The 14,662-nt window shown below is 47.5% G+C and overlaps 2 protein-coding genes and 1 non-coding gene across 4 annotated transcripts; 2 read left to right on the top strand and 1 right to left on the bottom strand.

Annotated features, from left to right (window-relative positions):
- The first annotated feature begins 6,618 nt into the window (after positions 1–6,618).
- On the top strand, positions 6,619–7,344 carry LOC109762375 (putative disease resistance RPP13-like protein 1). Its single transcript, XM_020321229.1, has one exon. The coding sequence runs from the start codon at positions 6,619–6,621 to the stop codon at positions 7,342–7,344; it is 726 nt and encodes a 241-aa protein (XP_020176818.1).
- An 808-nt stretch (positions 7,345–8,152) lies between these two features.
- LOC109762386 (peptidyl-prolyl cis-trans isomerase FKBP16-1, chloroplastic) lies at positions 8,153–10,668 on the bottom strand. 2 transcript variants are annotated; one of them, XM_020321240.4, is made up of 8 exons: positions 10,510–10,668; positions 10,216–10,389; positions 9,309–9,343; positions 9,123–9,216; positions 8,899–8,959; positions 8,736–8,781; positions 8,585–8,655; positions 8,153–8,439 (listed from the first exon to the last, which is right to left on the bottom strand). In XM_020321240.4, exons 1-8 carry the CDS (start codon positions 10,575–10,577, stop codon positions 8,362–8,364), a joined length of 627 nt encoding a protein of 208 aa, XP_020176829.1. In that variant the 5' UTR covers positions 10,578–10,668; the 3' UTR covers positions 8,153–8,361. The 2 variants fall into 2 exon arrangements, with proteins under 2 accessions (XP_020176829.1, XP_020176831.1); XM_020321242.4 differs by having other exon boundaries at positions 9,309–9,350; positions 10,510–10,649.
- Positions 10,669–10,698: 30 nt separating this feature from the next.
- Positions 10,699–10,779, top strand: TRNAL-AAG (transfer RNA leucine (anticodon AAG)). Its single transcript has one exon. It is a non-coding gene; the product is annotated as a tRNA-Leu (tRNA).
- The last annotated feature ends 3,883 nt before the right edge of the window (positions 10,780–14,662 follow it).

Below are 14,662 nucleotides of genomic sequence, written 5' to 3'. Positions count from 1 at the left end.
GGCGCGCCCCCTCTAGGGCCGACCTCCTCGTCCCCCCTCCTTTAGATACGTGGGAGGGGGGCACCCCAAAGGGACACCAAGTCTTCTCTTAGCCGTGTGCGGTGCCCCCCTCCACAGTTACACACCTCGGTCATATTGTCATAGTGCTTAGGCGAAGCCCTGCGCCGGTAACTTCATCATCACCGTCGCCACACCATCGTGCTGACGGAACTCTCCCTCGTCCTCAACTGGATCAAGAGCTCGAGGGACGTCATCGTACTGAACGTGTGCTGAACACGGAGGTGCCGTACGTTCGGTGCTTGGATCGGTTAGATCGCGAAGACGTTCGACTATACGGCCCTGTTTGGTTCAGCTTTTATCGACGGATTCCGCTGCCGCGCAGCAGAATCTGAACCAAAGGGCGAACCCAGCAGAATCCGATTCCAGAAATCCACTGCCAAAATCTGAACCAAAAGCGGAAGCAGCCCATGACGTGCTTTCCAAAATCTGATTCCGCTGCGGGCCAAAATCTGAAAAAGCTGTATCAGCTGGTTTGCCAAATGACCTACATCTTTTTCACATCAGATTTTCCACAGCTGTTTTTCCACAGCAGGTTTTTCACAGCTGCTTTTAGAAATCCACAGCCGAACCAAACAGGGCCATCAACCGCATTACTAAACGCTTCCGCTTTCGGTCTACGAGGGTATGTGGACACACTCTTCCCGCTCGTTGCTATGCATCTCCTAGATAGATCTTGCGTGACCGTAGGTAAATTTTTTGAAATACCGCGTTCCCCAACACTCCACCCCCTCTGAGAGGAGCACCCTCCAGTTGATTGCTGGAGCATATTAATAAAAAAATATTAACTTTAACAAAATAATAAATATCAATGTTTTAGTTTTTTGGCTCGGTTTTGCAGTTGCTTTGAGCTTTTTTATAGTCTAGTGTAAAAAATATAAAGCACAAAAATAGGAATGTTGGCCTCAAACCATAAAAATGGTAAAGCGGGTTGACAAAGCTGAATTGACATAATCTACCATGATATCAAAACAGTCTTAAGGGTGCACTTTTGAAATTGTCATTTTGTGGTTCTGTCTAATATATTATACAATCTGCTACAAAGCAATGTTAGCGAGTGCAAACGTTGGTTAGTTAGACCGAAAAAAGAGGCCAGTTGAAAACATTGGGTTATCGATTTTGCCATACACAGTTTCATGATATGTATGATCTATCACTTAGAGGATAAATCATTACATTTGAACTGACAAACATGCCATGGTTCAAAAAAGAGTGACAAAGAACAAAATAACAAATTAAACTCGAGATACCCGTCCACCGACCCCTATCGCATCAAGGGTGCCTAATAAAAAGGGGCAATTACAATCCAGCCCCTAGTTGGGGCACACCTGTTAGTTCTGCCCCTAGTTAAAAAAAAACGTCAATCTTACCCAGCTGCGTTAGGGGACCTTCTGCCTTTTTCCCTTTCGTCATGATTTCGTGTGGCCAATGCAGTTTGACCATGGCGAAGGACTGGTTTTGACCCATTTTCCCCTCCTTATATTGCACCGCTGACTAAAAACATCTGCAAACCTCTCTTACATGCGGACATGTCGCTTACATGTGGGACCCAACATGAAAAAGAACAGCATGTCACCTACACGTGAGACCCACCCAGAAAAAAGAAAAAACATGTAACCTCTCTAAATGTGATTCAAGGCATTCAAAGTGGCAAAGAAATGTGACTGGACGTGGTCGCTTTTTTGTGAGGGCCATGGTCTTTTTTTTTGCCATGTTCTGTTTATGCTTTATTCATAGCGAAATAGACTTATAAAGTAAATATGCTAGTTTTTTGTGGTGCAAACATACAATTATTTGACTTGCACAAAAACTGATGCATCTAGTATTCTGGAACGGAGGGAGTAGCTGCTAGTTGCCATGTTTATTTTGCCACCTATCTCACAATTTATACTATCTTTCATACTAAGTTTCTCCCATTATGTCATTATATATATATTTTTTCGAGAAAACAGCGGGAGCTCTGCCTTTGCATTAAGAAGAAGAGAATTGACCAATTTATAAGAAAAACTGGCCGAAAACTGATACATCGACACATACCAGCCCCGAGGTCACGTACCTAACAAGCCGACTTCCCTGTTGCCCAAACAACCAGAGTTGCCACTCCACCACATGACCCGGAGCCGCCACTCTGACTTACAAACCACAAAAACTCACACACGTCGGCCCCAAGGCCGCACTCCATACGAGTCGATGACTCTGCCGTCCACACGACCAGAACCGACACTCCACAGCACAGGGGTGCTCTCCGGAGCCGCCGCTCCGACTTCCCCGCCGGCCCCGAGGCCGCGCTCCACCTGAGCTGATGACGCAGCCGCCCACGCGACCAGATCAGACACTCCACAGCGATGTTCTTCGGAGCCGCCGCTCCGACTTCCTCACCGGCCCCGAGGCCGCGCACACGCCTGGCCGACGAAGAACCCACAAAGCCACCCAAGCCACCGCGAGCTGACGAGGACCAGACCTCCAAGGCGTCGCCCCCAAGAGGGAAGCGACAAGAATGCCGCCGACGCCCGTTCCGACCAAGGTCGAAACTTGGGTTTTCACCCGGAGAGCCCGAGACCGAGGCGGCATTGGTGGTGAAGGGGCTCCACGACGACGCCTCCAAGGAGGGAACGACGTCCGAGGACGCCGTCGACGCCGGCAACTACCGAGGTCGAGCTAGGCTTTCGCCCGGAGCTCACCAAATCCATCCTCACCGCAGCCTGCCCAGCAAACCGTCTGCGGCATCATGCCGATCGTCCTCGCCCAGCCACATGACCAAGCAGACAAGGCAGGACGTCGCCGCAAACCACCACCGACTGCAGAAACCGCTGCAGCCCACCTCCCTCCACAACGGCGCCGACCGAGGCCGCCCAACACGCAGGGCAGCACTATCGCTGCCCTGACCCCACGCACCTCCCTGCCACCCCCGTGGACCGGAGCAGGCACGCCTCTGCCGGACCGCCGCCACAGGCTGACGGCCCGCCTCACCACCAGATCCGGGCGCAAGGGCCCCGAATCCACCGCCTCGCAGGCTGCCGCCGGCCAACCTCCACGAGGGAGATGCACGTCGACACCACCACGTCCTGGGGCCGCCGTCCCAGCGTTCCATCGCCGACGAACAAGGCGCGGTCGCCGCAGGGAAAGCCAGATCCGGGCGGATCCGCTCCCCAAAAGCGAGCAGCAGTTGGCGCCGCACATCCGTCACCAGCGCCTACAGGTCGACGAAGTCGCCGCCCGCCGGAGCCCCGGACGCGCCGCCATCCGCCGCCCTCCGCCGCGTTGCCCAGAGATCCCCGCTCGTGAGGCGCCGTCCGTCGCGGAAAAAACTAGCCCCGCCGCCGCCTGCTCCACGCGAGCTTTGCCCCGGGGAGGCGCCGGCGACGGCGAGGGAGTGGATGGGGTGGGGCGGCCGGAGGCCTTGGCTGTTTGGTCGCCGCCCGTGTCGCCCCTGGGGAGGGAGCGACGCGAGGGCCGGATCTTTCTCCCGATCATATTTAAGATGTCATTATATATATATATATATATATATATATATATATATATATATATATATATATATATATATATATATATCAATCCACAATTTGGTTATAGTCTTGATAAATCTCAGTCAACTGAGACCTGGTTATGTCCAAATCTCAGTCGCTGCTATATTCGTGAGATCTTACATTAAGATCCGTGCAAAAAAAAAATTCTTTGGGTTTTTCTTTCTTGATTGAGACCTACCCACACCCATTTGATTAACTTTATTTTGGTACAGTCAACCAAACAGACCCCACATCATGAGTACATTGTGACCTGCATTGACGTATATTTTGAATAACAGGATTATGTTGAATTCCAACGCTGACCATAATTAAGTGTTTGCAAAATTCCGAGAGTATGTACAGTTTTAAACTAAAATTTGGAGACATTTGTGTGTGCAATAAGCGGTGCAATTCTCGCGCGGCTCCTTATATTTAGGGCGCCAAATCCTCATTGCTCTTTCTCAGTTAATTCCACGCGGATGAGGGCGGCACAGCCTCTGAGGCCAAGATTCCCCGGTAAGGCCGAGCTGGCACCTTGTTGGAGGCAAGGTGGACGTGTCCGATCACGGTGGCGGCGGCCGTGGAGAGGAAGGAGGTTCATAGGTGATGCTCTATGATAGGTTCGGGCTCGACAAGGGTTCCGAGGTCGCCCGGATTCGACTCCGTCACGGCTTCTTTTATTTTGATGCACTCAAATCAAACAATGCTCGAGTTCGACAAGGGGACACCGTGGCTAGCAGCGGTATCATCAACGAAGGCTAACCAGGACCTCATCGGAGTCGGAGACGACGACGTCGCTGATGGAGGATGGTTCGACTGATTCTGAATTTTTCTTGTGTGTCTAGGACACATCTAGATCTGCCCTAATTATTACACATCTAAGTGAGTGAATTAAACATAAAGAGAAAAAAATCCACATGAATCTTTTTTTTGCGGGATAAAAACTTGCATTACTCAATCAAGAAGTCTTTACAATCGAGAGAAACAATCTCCATCACCTCATCCGGACCAGCCCCTAGCCAGGTCATGGTCCTACCTTGCAATCTAGCGAACGAAGCTAATGCATCACCAGCCTTATTTTGGGTCCTAGCAATATGAATAATAAAAGTTTGTCTAAGAGACAACAGGTACTTTATTTCCTTCACGATTGAAGCGTAAATAGAGCGGTCGATGACTTCACATGAAATCATGGTCACAGCCTCGAGAGAATCCATTTCCACCACTACAGGAAGATCGCTGCGTTGAAGTGCCAATGAGATCCCTTCCATGCATGCGCAGAGCTCCGCCTCCAAGGCATCTCTGCAGGAATACAGGGCCCTGCACGCTGAAAAATTAACAGCCCCTCGATGGTCACGTAAGATCATTCCAGCCCCGGCATTACCAGACACACTGAAGGACCCATCAGTATTTAGTTTATTCCACCCCAGCTCCGGGGGTCTCCATCTTCTCTCCTCTGGTGCACTAATGACACCTTCAGCTGGCATCGGTTTTTCATATACAATAGGAGATTTGCCTTTTGCTGGATCTGCTCGTGGGTAAAGCTTGATTCCAATCAGGGAATCAACGTAGCTTCGCAAGAAACGAATAGAGGCCTCCATAGATGGTGCAGGCTTGCAATGCACCACTTCATTCCGGACAAACCAACTCCTCCAAAATATCATCAAGACCATCATTCGCCCCACATCATTCAACGGCTCTAGAACATGAAGCAGCCACTCCTTCCCGTTATGCTGTATAGATTCTATCTCCGGGATCATCCACACCTTGGCCATGGCGAGGTACAAGTCTCGACCAAACTGACAGTTAACGAAGGGGTGAAAATTATCTTCTTCCTCCATCCCACAAACCGGACACCTGCTTCCAACCTCGAGCCCGATTTTGTGTTTCCTTTGCCAAGTAGGGAGTGAGTTAGTAGCTAATCTCCAAGCAAAGTTGCTCACCGATGGCGGCGCCCAGCTTTTCCAAATAAAGTCCCAACACTTCCGCCCTGACGGTGACGAACTGGAAGATACATCTGTGGCCCGGTGCGCTTCCTCAAAGGCCATAGTATAGGCCGATTTAACAGTGAACACACCATGTTTACCTGGTCCCGACGCTATCACATCTTCCTCCAGCCTCGGAGAAGCTCTGATCTTCGCAATCTCTTGTATATCCGCATCGACAAAGTATTCATTCAATAGCTCATAGTTCCAGGCTCCGTTCTGATTTAACAAGTCAGAAACGAATCGAACACGACACCTTCCCTGTGAGGAGATTGGTTTGTAAGAATAAGGTCTAGGGATCCAGTTATCCCTCCAAACACGTATACTCCTGCCATTACCCACTCTCCATACTATCCCCTTCTTTAATAGATCCAAGCCATAACTGATAGCTTGCCATGACGACGACGCGTTATCCGTGAAAACTGTATCATCCAACCTGCCCATTGGGTAATACCTCGCTTTCAAGACTTGAGCGCTTGTTTAGTTAGAAGTCTCCACGCCTGGCGCGCTAACAAGGCTTGATTAAACATCCGAAAGTCACGGAATCCCACTCCTCCCTTCGACTTGGGTTGCAGCAAATAATCCCATCCTCGCCAATGCACTTTCCTTTTACCTTCCGCCAAGCCCCAATAGAAGTTTCTTACCATACAAGTATATGACGTAGGACTTATATGTGCAATACTTATGACGCGTCTATTTAGCAAAACTGTTTTTCTTAAGCTGGCTCACGTAGTCACGTGCCGCACTCATATGGTACGACAAACATGGCGAAGTGCACCTAAAATAACTTATCATTGACGAAAGTTGTACGACAACCAAACATGCCCTTCCTCTATCATCATCAGTTTAATGATGTTTACCGGCGGCTACGTGCGTACAACTTCACCGGAGCCACAGTATCGAGAAGAAGGCTTCTTCTTCCAGGTCGCTGTCTTTGCCATTTGCATCCTCCATGTTCAAATGTCACGGGCACACAAGGAGAAGGAATTACCGAGGCACTGAGCTGCTCAAGGATCACCTTTCCCGTTTGGCCTCGGCAGCAGGCACCAGTGCGCGAACACTAGGCAGCCATGGCCGGCGAAGCCATCGTCTCCGGCGTCGTGGGGGACATGATCGGCAGGGCGATGTCCCTCCTCGCCGGGCAGCTCCTGGACCAGCAGCCGGAGCGGAGCGTCGAGGCCAAGCTGCGGAGGCTGAGGCGCCTGCTCGTCAAGGTCGAGAGAGCCGCGGATGCCGCCGGGGCGAGGCGGATCCCGAGCCGCGCGCTGCTCTCCTGGCTCGCGGAGATCGTCGACGGCGCGTACCGGGGGCGCTACCTCCTCGACGCGTTCCCGGTCCCGAGCGGAGCAGGCGATCAGGACGACGGCCATGCTGGCAACAACAAGGTCGTGCCGCTGGCGCGCTCTTTCTCCATGCCTAGCTCGTTCAACCCCGCTAAGCGCCTGCGCGTCGCGGCCATGAAGCTGCTGCTCGGCGACGGCGACGGCAGCGCCGACGAGCTAGACGGCGTCAGCGGTCTCACGGAGTTCGTCATGCTGCTGCAGATGTGCCCGCCGGCGCTGCACCGGCCGCTTGCCACGAGCATCTACGCGGACAGCCAGATGTTCGGACGGCACGTCGAGAGACGCCGCGTTTTGGAGTTCTTGCTGCACGATGACGAGGGCGAGCCGACGCTGGCAGAGCTAGGCGTCCTCCCTATAATCGGCTCCGCCGGCCTGGGGAAGACCACGCTCGAGCAGCACGTCTGCAAGGAGCCCGCGGTGCGCCGCCGCTTCTCGCTGATCATGAATTCATGATGCTAGACTTCCATTGCATGAGCCTCATGGCAGCCGGCGAGACGGCGCTCTTCCTACGCACTCTGTTCACGCCAAGCGCCACTAGCCTCTCCGCCGACGGCGAGCAGACGTGGCTTCTAGAGCGGAAGCTGCACGGGGAGAGGTTTCTGGCCGTCTTTGACAATGTCAACCCGCGCAAAAAGAAGGTGGTCGACGCGATCATGCCAACCCTGCGGCGCGCTGGCAGGCGAGGGAGCAAGGTCGTCGTAACCAGCAGCGACGCCGGGCACGTCGCGGGCCTTGGCACCGCGGAGCCGATCGTTCTGCGTCCCCTGCCGCCGGAGGAGTACTGGTTCTTCTTCAGGGCGCACGCGCCGAGGCGGACCCGCGGCTGGCGGCGGCGGGCCAGGCCATCGCCAAGAGGCTGGGCGGCTCCTTCTTCGGCGGGAAGATAGTGGGCGCGCTCCTGAGGTCTCGTCCGGACGCGCGGCTATGGCGTAGCGTCCAGAGCAGCAGCTTCAGCATCGCCGACGTGTGGTGCCTCGGCAACGAAGGCTGCGTCGCCGCCGCGGCCGGCAGCCTCCTCCCGCGGCATTTGACCGTGCGCTGCGTCACCGTCTCCGGCTTGCCGATGAGAGGACTCGTCGGAATCCAAGAAGCCTCTTTGGCTCTTCCTGCTCCTCCTTGTCCAGACGACGGCCCGGAGTTGCCTGTGCTGCTGTGCAAGTCTGTTCCCTGGCTACTGCGTGTACTACACTGCCCATTGCACGATCGACAGAGAGATCAATCAGTAAAACGTCCGTCGGACAGTTCCAACTGATAATGCTGCTGTGAAGAAAATCATTGTGCTTTCTTCTCTTCTATACCTTCATCCAACTGGCTGAATGTTTTTGAAGAATGAATAAGCACATGGTTTGAAAAAAATCAGAAAAAATTGAAGAAAAAATTCAGAAAAGAATCACTGTGGTTCTCTTCACTTGTAGAACAGGACAGGAGAGCTTCTATCTGCATTGGCATGTGATGATCATGAGATAATGATCACAGGACTTTGAGCAGCTGAACCTCAAACACCAGCGGTTCCTTGGCATGCGACAGTAGGCTCCGGCGTGGTCCAAACTGCGGTCACAACCAAACAAAGCACAAAAATGATCACAAATCATCAGAAAACAAAAGGAGAAAGGTAAATATGTTGCTTCCGGAGTATAGATGTGAAAGAAACATGACAAGATTCAGATAAGCTCATGAGCTAGCTAGGCCGTACCTCCTCCGGTACGGGCTGCAAGCTCTCTTCGATATAGCCAACTTCAGGGGGTATCAGAGCCCTCCTCTTGCCTGCAAAGCCATGGAGAAATAAAAGTTGCTAGTGGCTAAAACCAGAAAACTGTCAGAAAATGCCTGAAACTGTACAGTACCTCCGGCTTTCATGCCGATTATGACGTCTTTGAGGCCTCGAATCATCTACAAGGAAAAAGATGCATCTGTCGGCAGGAGCCATGAACGATGTGAAATTGCTATGAAAAACCTTTAAATCATCTGTAGAAAGGTCAATTGCCAAGAGAAATCCTGTCCTAGAACCTCTTGCACGTCGAGTCGAAGTGTCACTGGCTTACTCTCGCCGCTGAACTGATTCACTGTGCTGCATCAGAGAAGACAGACAGGGAAAAGCATGATGAGAGTCAAAGAAGAGCAGCATTGGTGGCACTGAAAATGCAACACATAATATGCACTTTACAAGCTACTACTAGTACTATATGAACAACACATTCAAGGATTCAAGTCAATGGCAATGTTCTCTTGACCTATGCACGAAATAACCATTTGCACGGCGGCACACGTAGTTGAATTGCACTAAATCGCCTTCCCGAGCCACCGGCCCTTCGCCATCGACTACATCTTCAGATCAAGAAACAGAGTTCTTCCATTTATAAGCTCTCATCTCAGCAACTGGAGTATTTCTGTAAAAAGATCTCACTAATGGCAAGTACCTTCAAGCTTTACTCCACTGTCCAGCTTTCTGTACCTGAACACTTCAAACATAAATCAACCATTATGCATACTACAAAATATAAGATACATAATGTAAGAATTTCACAAGAATCAGTTCATCTCTCACAAACATAATTAGTCCATCTATTCTGATATGTGGAAACGACTCGTCCCTCGCATCGTCCCTGCCCAGGCGACTCAGGGTTCCCCCTCAAACCCTAGGTGCTGCCGCCCCCAACCCTTAGGAAATGGGTGTGTCTAGAACTCAGTCGACTGAGACTTAACGAAGTCTCAGTCGAATGACGTCAGCGTGGTTTTTTTGCTACAAACGGCATGGCTAGATGCTACAAACGGCGGCGAAAAATGTTGCGACGGCATTGCAAGCAACAACAATAAATGCTACATCCGTTTTAACTGAAATGCTACAACCGTCAATGAAGATGTTACAACCGTTGAGAAGACGTGCTACAACCGATGAGGGACGACATGCTACAACCATTCAAGACAGATGTTACAACTAGTAGGAAAAAATGTTGCAAACGATGGCATAAAATGTTGCATGGTCGACTGAGACTTGGTTAAATCTCAGTCGACTGATTTTTAGCAGGACCGTTAGGAAATACTAAACGATATTTTGAGCAGTGATGATATGACTTCCAACACATAATTTTGACAGTCACTGTTGTGTATATAATAGTTTACAAAATGTAGAAATATGGTATTGCGAGCAAAAAAATCATGGCAAATTAATATAGTACCATTTTAACCCAACCATTTATTCCGAGAAACCAATCTGGATACCCTTCTGTGCAGTATGAGCCAGATTTACACTGCACCGTTTCTAATAAGCCATCTATATTTAGTAACGGGGCAGTAGTGGTTCATAACCAGGCAAATGCGCAGTACCTGATGACATCGGGCTCCAGCATTGCTGCCTGCGCCGCCATGGGCACGGCGAGGAGATTCGCGGCGCCAAGAAGAGCCATCCCTGAAACCGCTCTCCTCCCGGACACCCCGCACACTGCTCTGAGTCCGCGGCATGTCGACCTGGTCGCCTTGGGTTCCGGTGGATGCGGGCGTCTGATTGGATTGGAAACGCCCAAGAACGAGGTCAGTTTGAGTCTTTGAGATGAAATTCCCAGAGAGAGGATCAAATCTGTTTCGAGAGAGAGAGGATTTGGTCGTGTTATGCGTTAGTACCTGGGACTGGGAGACGGAGAGGCGCATGGGAATGGATTGGGGAATTTTACGTGCGGTGCAGACTCCATTGTAAAGGTCAGGAGAAGGCAGTGTCGCAGTGGACAGAGGCAAGTGCTTATCTCAATGCGGATAGAACTGAGAACCAAATGGAGAGAATACATAAACTGAAACAGCCAAAAATGCATCAACGATCAGATGGCCGAGTTGGTCTAAGGCGCCAGATTAAGGCTCTGGTCCGAAAGGGCGTGGGTTCAAATCCCACTCTGGTCAATTATTATTTTTTCCCGAATTTTTTTTCTCTTGGTAATTGTATCCATTTTCAAGAAGGTTTAGAACTTTTTATTAATCCTACAACATTCCTAGATTTCTCTTCTGAAAAGATATGAAAAACATATCAACGATTTTTTTTCGATTGTTTCCCACTCATCTGACACCTTGGCGAATTTTTATTTCTCTTGGTGATTGTATCCATTTTCAATAAGGTCTTTTTAGTTAGAACTATTTATTAGTCCCAACATTCTTAGATTTCTCTTCTAAGAAGTATGAAAATCCGTTTCTTTCTCCTTGGTAGTATCGTTCTAAAAACGAAAGAACAATATTTTTTTCTATAACTTTTTTTCATTGATCTGACACCTTGGTGATTATAATCAATTACTCTTCTCAAAAGATCTTAAAAGCTTTTTCTTTCTCCTTGCTACCATCATTTTATAAAAACATAACAATTTTACTTTTTCTTGGTCAGAAATTTTTTGGGGGAAAAATTTCTTACCATTTACACCTTGGTGATTATATCTATTTTCAAGAAGGTTTTTTAAGTTAGAACCTTTTATTATTCTCACAACTTTCCTAGTTTTATATTTTGAAAATATATTGAAACATTTATCTTTCTCCTTGGTACCATCGCTTTTAATACATAACAACCATTTCTCTTGGTGATTGTATCCATTTTCAATAAGGTCTTTTTAGTTAGAACTATTTATTAGTCCCAACATTCTTAGATTTCTCTTCTAAAAAGTATGAAAATCCTTTTCTTTCTCCTTGGTAGTATCGTTCTAAAAACGTAAGAACAATATTTTTTTTCTATAACTTTTTTTCATTGATCTGACACCTTGGTGATTATAATCAATTACTCTTCTCAAAAGATCTTAAAAGCCTTTTCTTTCTCCTTGCTACCATCATTTTATAAAAACATAACAATGATACTTTTTCTTGGTCAGAATTTTGGGGGGGGGGGGGGATCTTACCATTTACACCTTGGTGATTATATCTATATCAAGAAGGTTTTTTAAGTTAGAACCTTTTATTATTCTCACAACTTTCCTAGTTTTATCTTTTGAAAATATATTGAAACATTTATCTTTCTCCTTGGTACCATCGCTTTTAATACATAACAACCATTTTTCCAACATCATGAAGGAGAGGAGCATCAGCCACAATCACATCCAAGATACATGCAATATGCGAAAGTCTAAGGTAGTTTATTTTTCTTAAAAACCAAGTACAAGCTTGGTTTACTAGTTGTCTAATCCTTAGTAGATTAGTTAGACGTAGTCACGTCCTCATACAACAACCTAGACAATTATTGCTCCACCCTATGATGCTGGCGAAGCCATGGGTCTCCTCCTCCTCTGTCCATTGCTTCGGCGATGGGAGGGGGTGGAGACCGTGGATCGGCGTTTCGGCGCTATAGTTGGGTCTGTTAGGATTATACTTTGGTACCCTGTCGACGGTGATGTTATGATAATGTTGCCATTGTGTAGATCAAGTATAAGGTTTTCCTACTCCTAGTCTACATAGGCAGCACCATAAAGGAGGGCGGGGATTGTCTTGTCACCATTCTTCTCGAGTGGTGGGTCTGGTTGTGCCTTCGTGTTATGTAGGTGGTCTTCGAAAGAATCTTCATCGCTCCATGTCTTAGTGTCTGTGGGGGGTAGCTGATAGTCTGAAGGGGGTGAACAAATCTAACACAAAAATCTATGCAACTTGTAAGGATTGATAGCACAAGAAGGTTAGGTTGATAATTAAACAATCATGCACATATAATGAGTAGAACAACGGAAATATAGCGACTTGCATTAAAGTAGGAGAATAAAGTAGATGTTGCAAACATAGCTTGGCACAAGGATGTTTTTTCGTGGTTTCGATACTTGGCGCTAGCTTACATCCATGTTGATGGAGGTTTTGAACCAAAAATGTCTAAGATTCCGGTTGTAACACCCACCAAGCCGTCAATGAAGCATAACCAATATATTTAATCATGACTTGCACTTAGAAGCCATCGGTTGTTCTTCGTCCTAGCCGGTGAAGAGTTGCTGAACCATTGCTACGGTACGCCTGGATACCGTCGAGGCATCGATCTTTTGATGCTTGATCGGGGGATCACTTCGAGGAGAATAATTACCGCATGATACCTAGTTGTAGGAATTTGCATGTCATCACCAACGTTTTCTTCTGTATTGCGTTCGTTGGAGATTGATCTACCCCTTGCATCTTCATTTTGATCCTGGCTTGTATGTAAGCGCATAATTTTTTTATTTTGTACCAAGTTCCCCAACAGCGTCATCATGAGCGGTTTTAGAAGTAGATGTAGGTACGATTTAAAAGCACATGGTGATGTGCGGGCATTACACAAATTTTTGTGTGGGGATAAGACCGGATCTTTTATTTGATGGTCTTGTTGCTTCCCTTTAAATTGCATTTTATTTGTCTTGACAACATAGTGAGACTTTGTCACAAAGGTATGGCTTTTCATGGTCCTTCTACATTGCTCCTGAGTATGTTGGTTATCTGACCAAAGTCATACTCCCGTCTCTTTGGGTTTCACTTTAAATAAGGAAAGATAAATTTGGGCAAAACAAAGGGCTTGTAGATTTGATCTACGAGGGGTCACGCGTATAACAAAGTATAGTATGGGTCTTGAGATTTTTCATTAAATCTCATGTTTCATACACTTCGACAATTCAGCTAGCAACTTCGAATAATCATGCTTGACGGTTACGTAGGCACTAAACAGCTTGCAATAGAAACCCTAGCACCATGATAAATTAGAGGTGTCTAACTTGTTTTTGCAGGGTGTGTATGTGATGTGGTACATCCTTCTTCATGGCAATGAGATGTTATATGTTGTGATATATTTTTTGCATGATCTGCGTGACATGGTATGGCACGATGGCAGGAACCATATGATTGTCACTTAACTTAATTCTATTGACCAACGTGTCAGACTTCACGTAATGCAATTATTTTGTTAGCTATGGAGATATCAATAGTTATATTGCAAGTACATGGTGGTGACAAGTTATGCGGCGATGGACCTTGATGCCAGAGCTATACGTGAAGGAGTTCTCTGAAGAAGAAAGCTTGAAGAAACATGCAATGACATTTTTTTGCCACGACAACGTTTTCTCCTAAAAATGTCTGCCACTTTAGAGTTTTCGAAACTGCTAACATGACATAAAAACGGCTGCCATGACAAGATTTTTAGAAAAACATGTGTGAAGACGACGTGGACTTCTGCAGCGAAACGGGATATGCCATATCACACTATTATGAATTGTCAGTGGTGTTTATCCCTTTTTATGCACTATTTGATGCATGATACACGTGTTTTATAGGGTGGTCCCTCACAAAAATATCGAATAGTTTGTTCCCCTCAAGTGTAGCACCATCTGGAGCACATGTCATTTCGAGGTGCGCCATGTCACATGGGTATTATAGACTTGTCGTGTATAAGGCTGATGACCCACAAGTGTAGGGGGTCAATCATAGTCCTTTCAATAAGTAAGAGTGTCGAACCCAACGAGGAGGAGAAGGAAATGACAAGCGGTTTTCAGCAAGGTAATTTCTGCAATCACTGAAATTGTCGGTAATAGGTAGTTTGATAGTAAGATAATTTGTAACGAGCAAGTAACGGTAATGGTAAAAAAAGTGCAACAAGGTAGCCCAATCCTTTTTATAGAAAAGGACGGGCCAGAATGGTCTCTTATAATAAGCAAAGCGTTCTTGAGGGCACACGGGAATTTCATCTAGTCACTTTCATCATGTTAGTTTGATTCGCGTTCGCTACTTTGATAATTTGATATGTGGGTGGACCAGTGCTTAGGTGTTGTTCTTACTTGAACAAGCCTCCCACTTATGATTTACCCCCTCGCAA

Source organism: Aegilops tauschii, chromosome 6, assembly GCF_002575655.3.
Source record: "Aegilops tauschii subsp. strangulata cultivar AL8/78 chromosome 6, Aet v6.0, whole genome shotgun sequence".
Lineage (NCBI taxonomy): Eukaryota > Viridiplantae > Streptophyta > Magnoliopsida > Poales > Poaceae > Aegilops > Aegilops tauschii.
The sequence above is the reverse complement of the archived record's forward strand: the minus strand, read 5'-3'. Positions and strand labels throughout refer to the sequence as shown.

Coding starts and splice junctions, on each gene's coding strand:
- LOC109762375 (XM_020321229.1), top strand. CDS start 6,619: ATGGCCGGCGAAGCCATCGTCTCCGGCGTCGTGGGGGACATGATCGGC.
- LOC109762386 (XM_020321240.4), bottom strand. CDS start 10,577: ATGGAGTCTGCACCGCACGTAAAATTCCCCAATCCATTCCCATGCGCC. Junction 8,960..9,122: donor AATGGTTATTTCGTGCATAG/GTCAAGAGAACA, acceptor TCTCTGATGCAG/CACAGTGAATCAGTTCAGCG. Junction 8,440..8,584: donor TGCAGCCCGTACCGGAGGAG/GTACGGCCTAGC, acceptor TTGTGACCGCAG/TTTGGACCACGCCGGAGCCT.